This window comes from Thalassophryne amazonica, chromosome 2 (assembly GCF_902500255.1).
Source record: "Thalassophryne amazonica chromosome 2, fThaAma1.1, whole genome shotgun sequence".
NCBI classification, from domain to species: Eukaryota; Metazoa; Chordata; class Actinopteri; order Batrachoidiformes; family Batrachoididae; genus Thalassophryne; species Thalassophryne amazonica.
Window position 1 is genome coordinate 70,247,912 of NC_047104.1, and position 14,618 is coordinate 70,262,529.

Consider the following 14,618-nt stretch of genomic DNA (forward strand, 5'->3'; position numbering starts at 1 on the left):
ATGTTTCTACCTGTGCCGCCTTCGCTAGGTGTAAAGCCGAAGAAAGTGACAACCATGGGGGCTTATCTGTCGCAGCCTAACACGACCAAGACTTCTTCAGATGGCGGCAACAGCAGCATGAGCTACGGCTTCTCTGCCATGCAGGGTTGGCGGGTCTCCATGGAGGTGAGTTTCAAAAATAATAACTTCACTCTAAGATGACCATAAAGACATCGGTACCGGATGCAATACTGTTTTATTTCCTCATCGGTTTGCATAGATCACCCTGGCAGTGTGGTCAGTTGACGTCACCGTTTCTCTTTGTGATCTGTAGAGTTTCACTTTGCCAGATGTGACTCTGTTCAATGACAAAACATCCCGAGTTTGGGGAGCAATGTTAGCGGATCCAGTGAGTTGGGGATGGCGGAAAGATCACTTGACAAGGGGTGATTTGTTTTTATACCTCAGAAAATTGATTTATTTTTTCGAAAAAAAATATGTAAAACAATATTATTCGTTTTCGAAAAACGGGAGGCAAAGCTGATCCGTCTGCCATCCCCAACGAAGTAGATCCGGTCATATTGCTCCCCACACGGGGGTGTTTTATTTTTATCCATCAGAAAATTGCTGTATTTTTTTCAAAAATTATATGTTAATCAAGATTATTAATCTTTAAAACATTTTACTTTGTGAGTAGATGACAAATTCATATTACGCACCGACCGGAAATAGTGAAGAAAATAGTTCCACACAACATGGATCTACTACAACAGATAAGGGGTACTGGATCCATTAGAAAACTCGTGGATCCACAAAACACTGAGTTAGAAATAAATGCATGGCTGTTGATTTAGGTCCAAACCCACCTATCACGTCATGACTATAATTACAGTACAAATGGGGCCATACCGTGCTTTTCTGTGGACAAATACAGGTTATTTTATATTGTTCATTATGGAGTACGTGCTATGACAAGCCAACTGTCTTGACCATCGATTTCTTTTGAATCACTAGATGGAGGACCAGGGTGATCCGTTCCTTCACTGGCTGTTGCTAGAGCACCACCATCTTCATTAGCGTGTAACAACCAGGCATAAATAGAAATCAGTGGGTATGATCAGTGCAGGGATGAGAATTCTCTGCGGATCCGTTGATTTCTGACTTTTCTGTATTTCTGGGCCATTTCTAAGATCAGCATAAATTAATTTAGAAAAATTGGGGTGGTGGAGGTGCAGCGGGGCCAGCCATGCTTGTTAAACCTTTCCTCATATGCATGGGGACCGCATTACTGAAACTGCAAGCTAAAACACATAGTGTCATTGGTTACTTTTTCTGCAACAGCAAACTTTCAGCCAATCAGAATCTCTGTAATATCAAAAGTCACTGAAATTACCAGGATGTGGACATTTTGATTTTCTGCAAGTTTGGGCTGTTGAGCTGTGTCTTTAACATGGCCAAAATTACAGAGAGGGAGGACCATGACAGCATTAAAGACATCAATAGTTGTGTTAAAAAAAAAAAGGTTTAAGTGGACATGTTTGGAGCGGGAGGTGGACATGGATGGGACAAAGGCAAGACTCTGAATTTGTCTGCAAGCTTCCCAGTAAAGCCCTCTGCACGTTATGTTTGTTTTTCTTTTTTTATAATTGTATTTTTATTGATATCTTGTACAGAGTATTTGGAGCAGTACAACAATTCAGGGTAGCAAAATATTTCATATGCACAGTATTATACAATGTTGAACCATACCCGTAGACCTTGTTAAACATGGTTAGCATTTACAGCAGGTACTTACAAATCATAAAATTCTAAGCAAGATGTAGTAGAAACTCAAGAAAAACAACAACTGAACAATTGGACAAGTGTAAGCAGTTACATAACCGAGTGTAATTATTCTCCCCTAAATTAGTCTATTAAGTGAAATCAAAGGATAGATGGGAGCGCTAAACAAAATCACCCTTTATAGCTCCAATATACCTGGTCCATTTAAACTAAAACTTGTCAAATTTATCCATCTGAAGCCTCAAAGACATTGTAAGTCTCTCCATTACAAATATATGGTACACAGTATTGTACAGTTCTTGAATTTGTGGAATGTCATCTTGGAGCCATTTCCTTGTTAAAATTTTCTTTGCTGACAATAAAATAATTCTAGTTAGGTACTTATCTGCTAGGGTAATCATGTTAAGAATTTCCAAGCCCAAGTACATGAACAAAAAATCAAATTGTATTTGGGTACAGAAAACCTTCAAACATTTGTGGACATCCTTCCAGAATGGAGTAACTTTCAGACAGGCCCAGAATAGATGATAATGATTGGCCTCAACGCAGCCACATAATCTCCAGCAACCAGTTCCTATGTTTTTGTATTTCTTTTGGGCTGAGGTAATAAAGAAACGCATTACATTTTTCCACCCAAATTCTCACCAATTGGATAAGCAAGTTCTTTTCCATTGTGTTTTACATAACAATTCCCATTCTTCATCATCATCATTTCTTTTTCCCATTTGTCCTTTACATACAGAGTATTGATAGATTTGTTTATTTGGAAGCCTCGATAAAATCTTGCAACTATTTTACACTTTCCACTATTGGTGTTATAAGCCAAATATGTTTAAAATTCCGCTGTCCTTTTTCTCAGAATTGGGCCTCATTATTTCATTATATCTATGACTCATTTGTAGGTACCTAAAACAAATATTGATTATTTAAACCATGTTTTTCCTTAAGTGTTTGAAAATCTGCTAGCTCCCCCTTGTGGTTAAATGTAAAGTAGGAAGTAAGACCCTTTGATGTCCACTCTCGAAATATTGTGTCATTGCAGTTTGGTTAAAAACAAAGATCAAAACAAAAAAGCACACTATCTTAGCATAATTTTGGCCCTGTCTGATTTGTTTTCCCTGCACACCTCATTAAGTAAATAAATATGAAATTGGTCAGTGTATCCTTGATCTCTGGACATAAATAAAAATAAATAAAATCTGTGGTTTGTTAAAAGCATTTCCTTTCAGACATTTTGGCATGAACATCTCTCCATACTTCTGAGCTGAGCTCAGCCAGCTGCTGCACGTCAGCACAGGACGTCTCATATTGGGACGAAAAAAAAGTTTTGATCGATGGCAATTTTTGTATTACAACATTTGAAAGAGGTGTTTAAACGCCATTTTGCTTTGAATTTATTAATTCCAACTTGACTTGGCACAGAGCCACGCAGCGTTTAGAGTTGTTTGAACAGAACGGAGGATGATTCTCTTTCTTGCAACAAGACAGGAGTCCCAGTTAGTGACTTTTTTATTATTTAGTATTATTATTTTATTTAAGTTACAGTGAAGCATTGTGTGTTACTCAAAAAAATGAAAATTAAAAATTGAAACACTCAGTGCGAGTCTGAACAAAACACAGAAGAAAGAGTGGACTTCTGCTGAAAGGATCTTCTTTCAGAGACTGTTTGTCAGTGTGGCCGGGGATGAAGCTGTGACTCGCCCTGTGTGAGGAGAGTGCTGAGCCCCTCACACCAGGCAGAGAGAGACAGCAACAGCAACTGGCTTCCGGGTGAACAGCCACTCCCCGCGTAGAGCGGAGAGCAGCCAGCGGACCAAACTGTGTGTTTTTTTTAAAAACAGGCAAACGCACTGCTTCACCTTAAATGCGCAGTAAGCTATTTCAGATGATCAGCGTGGACTGTTGTTCTCTTAAAAGGCTTTACTTTACTCTGTGTGTCGCATTGGAAAGCTGTAGCTTTTGGTGCTACATTGATTAGCTCTTACAGGGCTTATGCACATGCTCAAGAGGCACAGAATTTGCCTCAAATATTTTTTGTAATCGAATTATTCAGCTTAACTAATCGTTTCAGCCCTAATATAATAACAGCCGGCATGCTTATTGTTGCATTGCTACCACCTGCTGCATCAGTCTGTTATAGCAGTACTAAATCCTCTTGATGAGTCCAGTGTCAAGTATTTAAAAAGCCAGAACTTCCCCCTGTCACTTGACCTTGTGGCTAAAATACTTCCTACAGAAACTTCTTTCAGGCCTTGCTATTCGGTTGTTAAGTGTGACGTAACGCATCACGCGATTTTCAACTTCCGGGTCCAAACAAAAAAAAATGCACACTTTGTCAGCTGTTTGTGGTCATTGGTCGTCTGCATCAACTCTGCTTCTTTCGAATCGAAGACCTCACAGAGTCGCACATCAGAGTTCCCTGATGTGCGACTGAGCAGGGTTCTCAGTAGGATTTTTTTCTCAGCGTAATGGGATGTAAAAATCACGTTAAGAAGCCGGGGGTTCGGGGACTGCTTATGCATCGACCCTGCTGAAGCTTTTGCTTTATGGGTTTATAAAGGGCCTTCTTTGGTGTTTTTTTTTTTCTTTTTTTTTTTTTTTTCTTTTTTTTTTTTACTTCTTCAAAATGTAGAATAATCAGAAATTAATCTTGAAGTTAAAAATAAAACAAACAAAAGCATTTGTAAGGATTTTCTATAGTAAATTGTGGTGTATAAATTAGCTCCTGTGTAGTGACACACATTTCTACATTCTTCCATGTTTTGGTGTGATGCCTCTTTCTTTTGGCTTTAAAGTAAGGATGTAACAAAGATTTAAAAAACAAAAACGGTGGCTTTACTTAACAAACTTTGGCTCTCAAAATGCAGGCAACAGTGTTTCAGAGGGATATAAATGTAAAATGTTACTTTGGTCCCGGCCTCCCCTATAATACTTGAACCTGGAGCGCTGCTGCTGTGCTCAGACTGGAGCGCTGAGACTCACTGGGATAAGTTCTCCCCGAAGGAATGAAGGACGTCTCATTTTGGGGAAAAACAGCTTTTTTTCAGATGATGTTGTAGTTTGTTTTACATCGTTTGGAAAGAGGTGTCATTTGATTTAAAACGGCGATTTGCTTTGAAGAAGTTATTGATTGCGGAATGATCCGTCTTTCCACCTTGGCAAAGAGCCACAGCAAATCCCGCAACACACACAGACACGGAGGATATTATCATTAGTATTAATATTTTCATGATGAGGGACAGTAATTTTAGTTTACGAACCAGAGAAGAGGGAGATATTAAGGTTCCAGTCCACAGCAGAGAACCATGTCTTTAGCTGTACCACAAAAAAGGCACGTTAATGACGAATGAATAAAAAACTGTCTGTGTGAAGCAAGGGACAGTTCTCGCAGAAAAAGAGTCCAGTTTAGAAACTTTAATCAGCAGAAAAGGCAGAAATGGCTTTGATACAGGCTGATGAATAAATCGTGGATATGCTGCTTCTACATCAGAACCAGCGGCTCCACAATCAACATCGAGATGTTATTATTTTCCCATTACACACCCACAAAAACAATGTAACGGCACAACTGCAGTGTAATTTTTTTATTATACCAGCGTAACACTTTTTTATGCCATGCTGGCCCATGGCCTAAAAGGACCGTGTTGGAAGTAAACGTAGGACAGTCTCTGTTTGATGCAACAATGCTGTGAAACAGCTAAGCCACAGTGCTGTCAAATTGCAATTTGAAGGCCTAGTCACACTGCACTTGACAAAGGGCAGCGAAGTCCAAACGAAACAAGATATCTGGACTTTCGTTAGCACCGTTTAACTTTGAGTACACTGCATTTTGGGTGTACAGACAGCGATTAGAGTTTTGGTATTTGAGAAATATTTGGCGTGTTTGGAGTGTGTATTAGTTTGGTGGGGTATTTAGCGTGTGTGGTTAGTGTGGTGGGGTGATTCTCACGAAATCCAGATTTAAAAGGGTTCCAACTTCATGTCTGAACTTAACTACATTATTATTAGATATTATTTTGGGAATTTTGTATAAAATTACAGGTATTTTAGATATTCAGTGCAGAGAAAAATATCATTACCGCAACATGAAATCACATCAAATATATTGTTACATACTTTTATTTTTGGTTATTTTTAAAGTAGGTTATTAACACTTATGTCAAGATGTATATATGCCTCAGGAAAGATTACTTTGTTATATTTCTAAATAAAAAAAAAAATCATAATTTGTCTCATTACTGCAACATACCTAATGATTTATGTCGTTTTTTTAGGATATTTCTTTGAAAACTGACAAATATAATGTTTTTTGTTAAAGGGATTAAATAAGTAATCCTATAAATTGTATCAACAGAATTACAAACTAAAAATTTTCTAATTAGTAAATAATTTGCAAATAAACACATATAGTGTTTCGGAAATGAAATTCACTGTTTCGGAAATAAGACTCAGTGCATTGACACATTCATTGATCAGCAATGATTCATATTTAACACACAATAGCACTATTTATAGAATATATTTTTATAAACAAAAACATTTCAGTTAATTTCATTCATTCAATTCATTTAGTTGTATATTCAATTATGAGTCAGTTGTACGAGGGCTGTCCATAAAGTATAGGTCCTTTTTATTTTTTTCAAAAACTATATGGATTTCATTCATATGTTTTTACGTCAGACATGCTTGAACCCTCGTGCGCATGCGTGAGTTTTTCCACGCCTGTCGGTGACGTCATTCGCCTGTGAGCACTCCTTGTGGGAGGAGTCGTCCAGCCCCTTGTCGGAATTCCTTTGTCTGAGAAGTTGCTGAGAGACTGGCGCTTTGTTTGATCAAAGTTTTTTCTAAACCTGTGAGACACATCGAAGTGGACATGGTTCGAAAAATTAAGCTGGTTTTCAGTGAAAATTTTAACGGCTGATGAGAGATTTTGAGGTGATACTGTCGCTTTAAGGACTTCCCACGGTGCGAGATGTCGCGCAGCGCTCTCAGGCGCCCTCGTCAGTCTGTGTCAAGCTGAAAACCTCCACATTTCAGGCTCTATTGATCCAGGACGTCGTGAGAGAACAGAGACGTTTCAGAAGAAGTCGGTTTCAGCATTTTATCCGGATATTCCACTGTTAAAGGAGATTTTTTTAATGAAAGACGTGCAGACGGGTCCGCGCGTCGGGATGCAGCCGACGCAGCGCGGCGGCACAGGAAAAACACCTCCGTGTTGATAACCATTTGTTAAAATCCAGGTGGCTTTTGATGGCTTTCAGTGGAGTGAGTATATGAGAAATTGTTTATCAGCTGGACATGTTCCAACTTGTCCTTAAGGCTTCCAACGGAGGTGTTTTTCCTGTGACGGAGCGTCGCGGCGGCTGCGAGCCGACGCTGCAATCCGCCTGCACGTCTTTCATTAAAAAAATCTCCTTTAACAGTGGAATATCCGGATAAAATGCTGAAACCGACTTCTTCTGAAACGTCTCTGTTCTCTCACGACGTCCTGGATCAATCCCAGCACCGTGGGAAGTCCTTAAAGCGACAGTATCACCTCAAAATCTCTCATCAGCCGTTAAAATTTTCACTGAAAACCAGCTTAATTTTTCGAACCATGTCCACTTCGATGTGTCTCAGGTTTAGAAAAAATTTTGATCAAACAAAGCGCCAGTCTCTCAGCAACTTCTCAGACAAAGGAATTCCGACGAGGGGCTGGACGACTCCTCCCACAAGGAGTGCTCACAGGCGAACGACGTCACCGACAGGCGTGGAAAAACTCACGCATGCGCACTAGGGTTCAAGCATGTCTGACGTAAAAACATATGAATGAAATCCATATAGTTTTTGAAAAAAATAAAAAGGACCTATACTTTATGGACAGACCTCGTATAACATACAATGAGTCAGTCACACAACATACAACAATTAAGTAAAAGTAAACAAGTAATTGCAGTGTATCACAAACACACAACATACAGTGTAAAATAGAACAGTAATGAATCTTAACCCATTTTTTATTTAGAACTATAGATTTAATGGAATAGTAGACCAGTTCATTTATGTACGCCTTTTGTGCTTTGCCCATATATCAGGCAAAACACAGAAATGGCGGGCAGAGGAGGTGACAGGAAGTGGTTCTGGAATTATGTCCCTAATGTCCCGACTGTAGTACCAGACCTGTTCTCCCTCCAAAGGGAGTCTATCAATCTAGCACTAGATAACAATGGGATGTAGAGGGCTATGTAAGTAGGCAAAGATGATTTGTGAGAATGTCCTAAAAGGGAAATTAACTTATTTATTAACTTATCAAACTTATTTATTTATAGTAATATTTAACTTATCAACCTTTGACTTACTTGATGTATTTTCATGGTTCTTGGAACTGCTTTAATTTGTGGAGGAACCAATTCATTGCTCTCCTTAATTTTTTTTTCCTCTGACACCTTGTAGAGAGTCACAGATGAATTATTTTGTAGTTGGTTAAATAGAGAATCAGCATCTGGAATGCTGGCTTCATAAGAGACAACTCTATCTGCCAGGTTTTTTAAGGCCCCACCAATGCCGTCTGGTGCACTTTTTCCATGTGATGCCTCTGTGAAATTCCATGTTATCCACTGAAACCCATGCATGAACGGCACAGTGGAGGCCAGATAGAATGAAGTCTTGTTTCTATATTGAGAGGTTGGGCCATCTGCTATTATACAAATAATAACTTTTCTGAATCCAATATTTCTCTATGTTGGACGACTTGCCATCCATCAGTTGTTATGTTCTCCACCCCCCTCCCAAATTAAGCAAACAACAAAGAGTCAAGTAAATTAGATCAATTTATTTTGTTGTGAACAGCATATGAATGCTTCTAAAACGTCAGTAGTGTGCTTGTCTACCTTCTTAGTGTTTTTGGCATCCTTGGAGTTCAATATTTCCACCAGTACCTCCTCTGTGAACTCAGCAAACCTCGCTGGCAGATGATTTTCTGTCTGTCAGCTAGTTCCTGACCTTCGTATGCCGCGCTCTGATTGGCTAGCTGTTGGCAGTAAGCTCTCACGCTATTGGTCAGTGGGAACTGATCCAATATAACTTTTGGTCCTAGCCTTTTTGGATCCTTTTGGATCCAACATAACTTTCTGGCGCCAAGCATGCCAAAATACAGGTAAATGATGGACAGAAAGGCTAATCTGTGATGGCTATTGCAATCTGAGTGGAGAACATAATAAAATATAATGTAATATATAATAATATATAATCAATTCCTGATACTGTATTACATTTAATGCCAGTGCTACATAAAAAGGGAACACTAGTGACCACTGCTGGAGAGTTTGTAAAAACTATATATATATATAGCAGTTACAGACTCTCCAGCAGTGGTCACTAGTGTTCCCTTTTACTTTTTTTATTAAGAGTTTTAGACAAATATCATGTTATATCAGAAATACACACAAGTTTATATATGTATACATCTATTTCTCATTAACGAAACTGTGAATCTCTCTACCACAACCTGTCCTCAAGTGTTGTGGTGTATGATAATGCTGTTGCGGAGTATGAGTGACCTTGAACTTTCCTGCCCTCTTTCAAGGCACTATGAGCCCTAGCTAAACTTTACCTAGCTGTTTATATTTAGACCATGATGAGGTAAATATTAATCAAGAATTTTTAAAAATTTAAAATTTTAAATGTTAAAAACTTTGCATATCGGTAATGAGACATGAAAAGTCGTGTAGGCACTCTAACAAATGAACTTTCAAATTTTATCTGGAGAGAAATAAAATGAGGTGCTTACCTGGTGGCTATCTTGGGTGTCACTGGAAATTATGTCCCCCCACTCAGAATTCCTTGATTATAAAAGTTCCTTGTGGACTTAAATAATCATTAAAAATTGTTGCGGAGGATGAGAAAATTGGTGGTAGACAAAGTTCTTTTCCTTAAAATTTTCACTTTTTTTTACAAATGAATACCAAATATCACATGTTTATTTACTGTAACTATTTGTAGTATAACATGCACTGAAAGTTTATCATGCTTATTTTATTAAGTATTAAAATTAGTATTTCGAAGAACCTAAATTCAGTAATGGACTCGTTGCGGTAATGAGAATTATACTATTAAATGTGAAAAAACAACAAAAAATATTTTAATGATATTCACTTTAAATCATGTGCAACATAGCCTATAATGATATGTTTATAACTGTATCCTTATAATTGTGATAGCATTTATTTTATTTGTCAAAATGCTTCATGCCACCTAGTAAGTCTGATTTCATGAGAATCACCCGGTGGTGTTATTTGTTGTTGTTGTTTTGTAAAAATGAGGCGTCTTATGAATGTTGAGCAAGCGCTTCAGTTTTTTTTTAAATTGGATTTTAAGTTGTTTTTTTATTATTATTATTATTATTGGAGCAAGATGGAGCACACAGCGCATCATCAGTCTGAACCAGACTGAGGATTCTGATGATGAAGGAAATGATCCCTCTGTTGTTCTGGACGAGCAAGCAGAGCAGGTGGATCCAACGGTGTGCTCACAGATCTCTACAGTGGGTCGGATTGCTCGCTTCTCTTTGCAGCTTCTCTAGGACTCAGGTGCTACAGAGCTCCATCCCAGCACCGAGTTCTAGAATGCAGAGCAGGATGCAGACGCACACTGCTCCAGCAGTGGTTCCAGGCGCGTTTCATTTAAAGCATGGAGATCAGTGTTAGCTTCGGTTTTGTTTTGTTCCTCTTTCGTTCCTTTTGCACCCTTGATTTGCCGGCTATTTGGTGATGGGAAAAGTCAAAAGCTCTTTTGTTGACCTTTTCTTGACGATTTGTGACTTTTTTACTTTTTACTTTCGGTCAGGAATTATCGTATGCTGTGTGACTGGGCCTTGCGAAAAAAAAAATAAAATTTATTTTTGGCTAGGATGTTCAGAGCAGGCACATTTCCAGCTCGCTCGATGTTGCCTGATGATATGGGGAAGGCTCTGTGCCTTGAACACGGAGTGCATTTTGTAAATGCCAAAAACACGACATCTCTGGTACCACAGCACATTCCTTTATTCCGCCATTACGTTCCTACACACACACACCCCTCCTCCTCTCTCGAGAGCGGGAGAGAAAAAAAAACACATCTCGCTGCCTCTTGCGATAACATGTTTCCAAGTGTAGGAAGTTAACAATCTCACTCTCTCTTTTAAGAGGCAATGAAAGTTATCAAATGGTTACCTTGGCTGAACACAGCCATTATAATGAAACAAAACAAAACAAAAACAGCACTCAGATAATTAATTTCTCATTAGTGCAAACAACATTAACAGGGCAAACAGCATTTCAGTATCCACATGCCCTCATTCAGCTCTTCAGCAAACACTTACAGTGCAAATAGCATCACAGTATCCATATGCCCTCATCCAGCGCCTTAAAAAGCATAAGAGAGGAAGCACCTTTTTTAGTCAATCGGCGAGTTGTGACTTGGCTTCTGACCAGAAAACCTCTTTGATTTTGTTTGTTTGTATGAGCTATTTAATGCTACTTATCTCTAACCTGAGTCTCTTTTCCGACACCTGTTTTGTACTCTTAAGTGCATCAAACAGGGAATGATTGTCCGTAACACAGGTAACAGGAAGAGAGTTGAGATCTGCTCTACCAGAGGTAAGTTCAGAGTAGAGCGTAGCCAGGAACATCGCATTGTCAATACCATCTGACATGGCAAGGGTTTCTCCAGCCAGTGTGCTTCTTAACCACACGTCTGATTTTCTTAGATTGCCAAAACAGTGGTGAGAACTTTCCCATTTTTACCATGAGGACAATTAAAGCTCCTCCCTGTGTACCTCCATCTGGAAGATTGCCAAGAGAGGCATCACTGAAGACCACGAAACTCAAATCATTACTGTCTCCCAAGTGTTGAAATTTAAGTGTGACCTTTTCTAATTTTAGTTTGCGAATCGCTTTGTTCACTTCATGAATGGACTGAACAGTGGCATTTCTAATGTTGGATGCCGGACTAATTGTCAAACATAACATCTGGTGTAGTTTGTTTAACAACCCACAAAATCTGTCCTATTTTTGACCTCAGTTCTCTTTCTGTCTCATTTAGCGGTACATCTCTCTGTACAGCCCGTGCTGCTTGTAAATGAACTGGTTGTAAGTTGTCAATATAATTGTGCTGATGCACCTCCACTCCTCCAGCCACAGTCACAATGTCCATGCCCACGTAAGAAAAACGGTCATGTTCTTCACGGCCCACATGAAAAGCAGACTTAAGTACTGGGATTGCTTTAGTACTGAAGTGCTCTGATCCTGCCTAGAGAAAATCATCCACATGGCATGCCAGTACTCCTGTTACCTCAGCATGCTCGTTCTGCCAATAAAACACTGCTGGATCAACTTTTGACTTTTTACCACCAGTGTCCAGCATGAGTTCTTTGACCTTATTGTACCAGTAGAGGGAGGCATCTGCAAGTCCACAGACACATTTCTTCAGTTTCCACAAAACATTGTCCACACCTGCTTCAGGTGGGGGGCAAATGTAAACATCTCTTGTGAGTTCCATACCTTGCAAAAAGGCAGCTTTAACATCAATAGAAAGAACTTTCCATTTGTTTTGACAGATCACAGCTAACAGCAGCCTGAGCGACTCTGATGCACATGTGGATGAATCTTTCTGTAACTCATGGATATTGAGTTCTTCAAAACCTCTCGCCACAAGGCAGGCCTTTGGAACAATACCTTTAGAGGTTTCTTTCAAAGTACAAACCCATCTGGTTGAAACACATTTTTGACCTTTGTTGGTAACCTCTTCATAGACGTTATTTTTCCAGTTTTCAATCTCTTGCTGTTTAGCAGCGTCAAAAGAGACGTCTTTTGTAATGAGTACATCAGCATTTGTGTTATCACACGCAGTGTGAAGATTATCAACCTGTAACATGTCTAACGCTAGCTTTTGTCCTTCACTGCCATCAAGTTCAAGATGCTCCATGGTTGTACCAGTTTTTGTATTGCCCCTTGGCTTCTCCTGCTCTGCCTAAAACTCTGGCAGTGTGCTGAGTACCATCATCTCTGTTTGTAAATGTGACGAACTGGCCTGTTCTTAGTTTGACATTACTAAAACCACGAGTATTAGTTACACTGCTCTCTGTGTCACTGTGTGCTTCATTAGTTCTACTAACATTTTCTCTCTCATCTGTCTCTGTTTTCAGTGACTCGTTCTTCTCCATTAAGACTCATCTCATCATCCGAACTCTCTGTTACATCAGTATGAACAGCGTTTTCATTTTCTTTCTCATTTTCTGGAAGACTGGGCAGTATTGGCTTATCCTCATCCTGTCCATTCACTTTATTGAGCCTGAACTGATGTACTCTGACCAGAATCCCACCGTGTCTTATAAACACAACAGCTCCGTCCTGACCAATAACTACACCTGGACCCTTCCACTCTGTAGTGTCTGCTCGCTTGTAGTACACACTGTCTCCTGTCTCATACTTTTCATCTGTAGGTCTGAGCTGCTTACGCAATGCTCTTCTTATCCTTTCTGAGCATTCCACCTCTGTGAAAGCCCTCCTCAAAGCATGTAAAGCTGCTAGATGTTGCCCTACTTTAGTACTCATAGAAGTTCCCTCTAAAGCAGGTAGTTTATCAACCAAAACAGAAGGAACATTAGGACTGTGTCCAAACACAAGCTGGTATGGACTGTAACCATGCACGTTGATCATACTGTTTTTGGCCATCAGAACCCAGTCATTTTCCTTTTTTACCTTCAGGAGGATTTCAGTTAGTGTCATGTTGTGTCTCTCCAGTAGCCCATTGCTCCAGGGACTGTATCCTGCTGTAGTCTTGGTCTCAATGTTAACGTTTTCTGCCATGTCTCGTATTTCCTCATTGTTAAACTCTCCACCGTTGTCAGTAAACAAACGCTTGGGTGAACCGTGGACACTTATCCATGAATGGATGAAGGAATTGACAATCTCTGAGGGTTTCTTGGTCCTGACAATGTTTCCTGCGCTGAAGCGTGTGAAATGGTCGATGATGTGCAGGTACCACACACCAGGTTCCAACTCATGCAGATCCATTGCCACAGTTTCATTATCCTCCGAGGCCAGTGGCAAACCGACAGCTAGCTTGGGCTTGGTCCTCCTTGGTACCTCTGACATATCTCACAGTCACGAATGATCTCCTGCAAAATGACTGGACACTCTTTGTCAGTATTTCCATTGCTGTGAATGAGCCGCTGCAGCCGGTCTGCGGAGGCGAACTGCTTGTGAAGCTTCAGCAGAACTTTACGCTTCTCTTCTGTTGACATCTCTGCTGTGACGACAAGAACTTCACTTTCATTGCCACTCAGTTGAGGACCTTCATCTCTAATGTCCACACAATAGTGTCCCGAACTCGTGAGCTCCAAAGGCACTGGTTGCTTGAACATGATAACTCTGTCATTTTCCATATCTAAAATAGTTCCTGCTGTTTTTAGAGACATTTTGCTCAACAGTAAGGGAATGTCAGCAGAAACTTCAGTTTCAATGTGGCACTTTGTTTGACCGATCTTAGCAGGAAGTTTCACTTTTCTGTTGGAGTTTATCACTTGTCCATCTCCAAATCTGAATGGTCTACAGCTTGGTGATTCTGTTTTTAGCATTTTGTTGATTTGATTTTCACTCAAGTCTTGAACGTAACTACCAGCCACTTTTCATCACACACAGTACACGTGCATGCAGTGTCAATAATGGCTCAGTTAGGAAGATCTCAGAGTCAGTCATAACTTTGGTAAACAGAGTAATATTGCATTCCTCCACTTTTTCATCTTCTGTTAACGTTACTTCATTTCGTCGGTGAGGACAATCTTTGGCCCAATGGTATGTGCTCTGACAAATGGCGCATTTTGTTTGCTTACCATATTT

At 39.6% G+C, this 14,618-nt stretch overlaps 1 protein-coding gene across 2 annotated transcripts in view; it reads left to right on the top strand.

Annotated features, from left to right (window-relative positions):
• The window catches only part of ppm1g (protein phosphatase, Mg2+/Mn2+ dependent, 1G), a 56,042-nt gene that overhangs the window by 397 nt on the left and 41,027 nt on the right, over positions 1-14,618 (top strand). For both annotated transcript variants that reach the window (XM_034187510.1, XM_034187503.1), the window contains exon 2: positions 29-165. In XM_034187510.1, coding sequence (XP_034043401.1) covers positions 55-165 — 111 coding nt within the window. In that variant the 5' untranslated portion in view covers positions 29-54. The remainder of the gene's footprint in view (positions 1-28; positions 166-14,618) is intronic.